Raw genomic sequence first — 2,143 nt, forward strand, 5'->3', positions numbered from 1 at the left:
AGGTAAAAATAGTAAACAGGGTGTACATCTATAGTAAGCCAACCCCCTTTAGTTTTTTGAGTACTCTCCTTTCAGCTGGTTCCAGCAGCACACAACCATCACACCAAGGGCCCCACTTTTATTCAGGCCCCTTGGGCTCTCAAAAAAAAACTTAAGGTGGAGTCTTATTTCTCATAGAGTCTTACAGTGTTATTCACAAAAGGGTGAAGAGTTTGGAGAAGGCAGGAGAAGGGAACAATCTAGGACAACATAGCTGAACTGGAAAGTGAGCTGAATTGGAGAATTTTTCCAAATCAGCTATGTTGTCCTAGATTGTTCACTTCTCCTGCCTTCTCCAAACTCTTCACCCTTTTGTGAATAACCCTGTTAGAGTCTGGGGTGCCAGCATTTGTGTATTTCTTCGTTTCGGAAGTGTAATAGTGGCTCATAATGACCAAAAAGGTTCAATCTTGTATTTCCTGGAAAAATGAAACAAGAATCTGATTGATCAATATGGGGCAACAATAACCTTTGTTTTCATCTTCTATCAAGACAAGAATTAATTATTCGTATTCACTTTAGACAAGCAAACTGAGGTCATTCACAGGCATCTTCCTTCCTTGCTTCAGTTGAATGTGACTATCTTCTATAAAATATAGCACAATCTGGGTAAACAAGAACCTTCACATAATATTTCCTTCTCTTTCTTTCCTTATTGTATGGAGCCATAGAGAGCAAAGAAAGAAGGAAGGGGAATGTGTCACTTATTCAGCTGTGTGTGTAATGTCAGCTTCAGCTCTCTAGCTCCGTAAACCACAGTTTTTTTCAGTAATGCAGTTGATATTAATCTAGCATACATATACAACACTGTTCTGAACATAAAAGAGATAATATCTGGTCAATTCAAACATGTTTTTAAAAAGAACATTTAAAATGGATGGTTGTGATTTTGTCAGAAAGAAGGGGTGACATAAATCTGGTATTACCTGCAATTTGTGTTCATGTTTTTGTGCCCAGTTAAATGGTTTTATTGCGTACAGTCTCCCATCATCAGGGTTAATATAAGTTATATTGTCTATTTCGCCTTCTAGAAAAAACGTTTGCGATCTGTTATTGCTTTTCAGAAACTGTTTAAAGAAAAGAACAGGGATTAAAAGCCGTCAGTTTGGATGAACAAGGACCATAGGACTGATGATTATTTCAGTGGGGAACCTAGCAGTGTGCAGTTTTCAGTAATACTTTATAATACCGTATATACTCGAGTATAAGCCGAGATTTTCAGCCCATTTTTTTGGCTGAAAAGTGCCCCCCTCGGCTTATACTCGAGTCAGCGTCAGGTGTCTTCTTACTTACCTTACAATACTTTTTCCCAGTTTTTTGTGGTAAAATTAGGTACCTCGGCTTATATTCGGGACGGCTTATACTCGAGTATATACGGTATTTAAAACGATTTCTGAGTATAAAGTGGAAGTAGTATTAGATATATTGTTTTGCAAGCATGACACGTAACATTTAAATGTAACACATTGAAGAATGATTTCTCAAAGAGCTCACAGTACTCCTCTTGACAATGGCTTTACCTTTTTCCCCCAAAAAGGCCACAGACATCTTTTTTCCCGGTATCTTCCAGAGCATGCATCTGCTTAGTGGACTCAAATCTTTACATTGCATGTCACAAATGGGTAAATCCTGGTGACTGTGCAGTATTTTTTATTCTGGGTTGTATGGACTCACACAGATCAGCCTCCCGTGGCTGCCTTTCATCTCGCTACAATGTTGCAATGTACAGTCTGAATGTTCATTTGTGGGGAGGAAACTGAGAAAATCTTTCCCCCTCTCTGCAGCAGAATATAGAAATCATTCTCCTAAATTGCACCTTCAGTCTTCATTCATAACTAATGTTTAGGTGCATTTAGGGATTCCTGCAGCAGGAACATGCGATTTACTGCAGCAGGAATCCCTAATTGTCAGCTGTCACCCATTCAAGCTAATGATCGGGTGGCAGCCGCTGCACTTGAAAGTGGCAGAACGCTGGCACACTGCATGTAATTGTATCAGGATTAGGAAGAGATTGAATATGGATTAGGAAGAGATCACTATCCCTGGATGGACGATCAGTGTAAACAGCAGATTAGGAATTCCTGCTGCAGAAAATCGCTAGTTC

The 2,143-nt window shown here is 39.3% G+C and overlaps 1 protein-coding gene across 1 annotated transcript in view; it reads right to left on the reverse strand.

Annotated features, from left to right (window-relative positions):
* CDH17 (cadherin 17) overlaps positions 1–1,587 on the reverse strand; it is a 28,833-nt gene extending 27,246 nt beyond the window's left edge. The window contains exons 1-2 of the mRNA XM_018560185.1: positions 1,534–1,587; positions 966–1,106 (exon numbers count right to left, since the gene is read on the reverse strand). Coding sequence (XP_018415687.1) covers positions 966–1,106; positions 1,534–1,587 — 195 coding nt within the window. The remainder of the gene's footprint in view (positions 1–965; positions 1,107–1,533) is intronic.
* Positions 1,588–2,143: the final 556 nt, after the last annotated feature.

The sequence above is a fragment of the Nanorana parkeri genome, unplaced genomic scaffold, assembly GCF_000935625.1.
Source record: "Nanorana parkeri isolate BGI_ZX_2015 unplaced genomic scaffold, ASM93562v1 scaffold439, whole genome shotgun sequence".
In the NCBI taxonomy this organism is placed as follows: Eukaryota; Metazoa; Chordata; class Amphibia; order Anura; family Dicroglossidae; genus Nanorana; species Nanorana parkeri.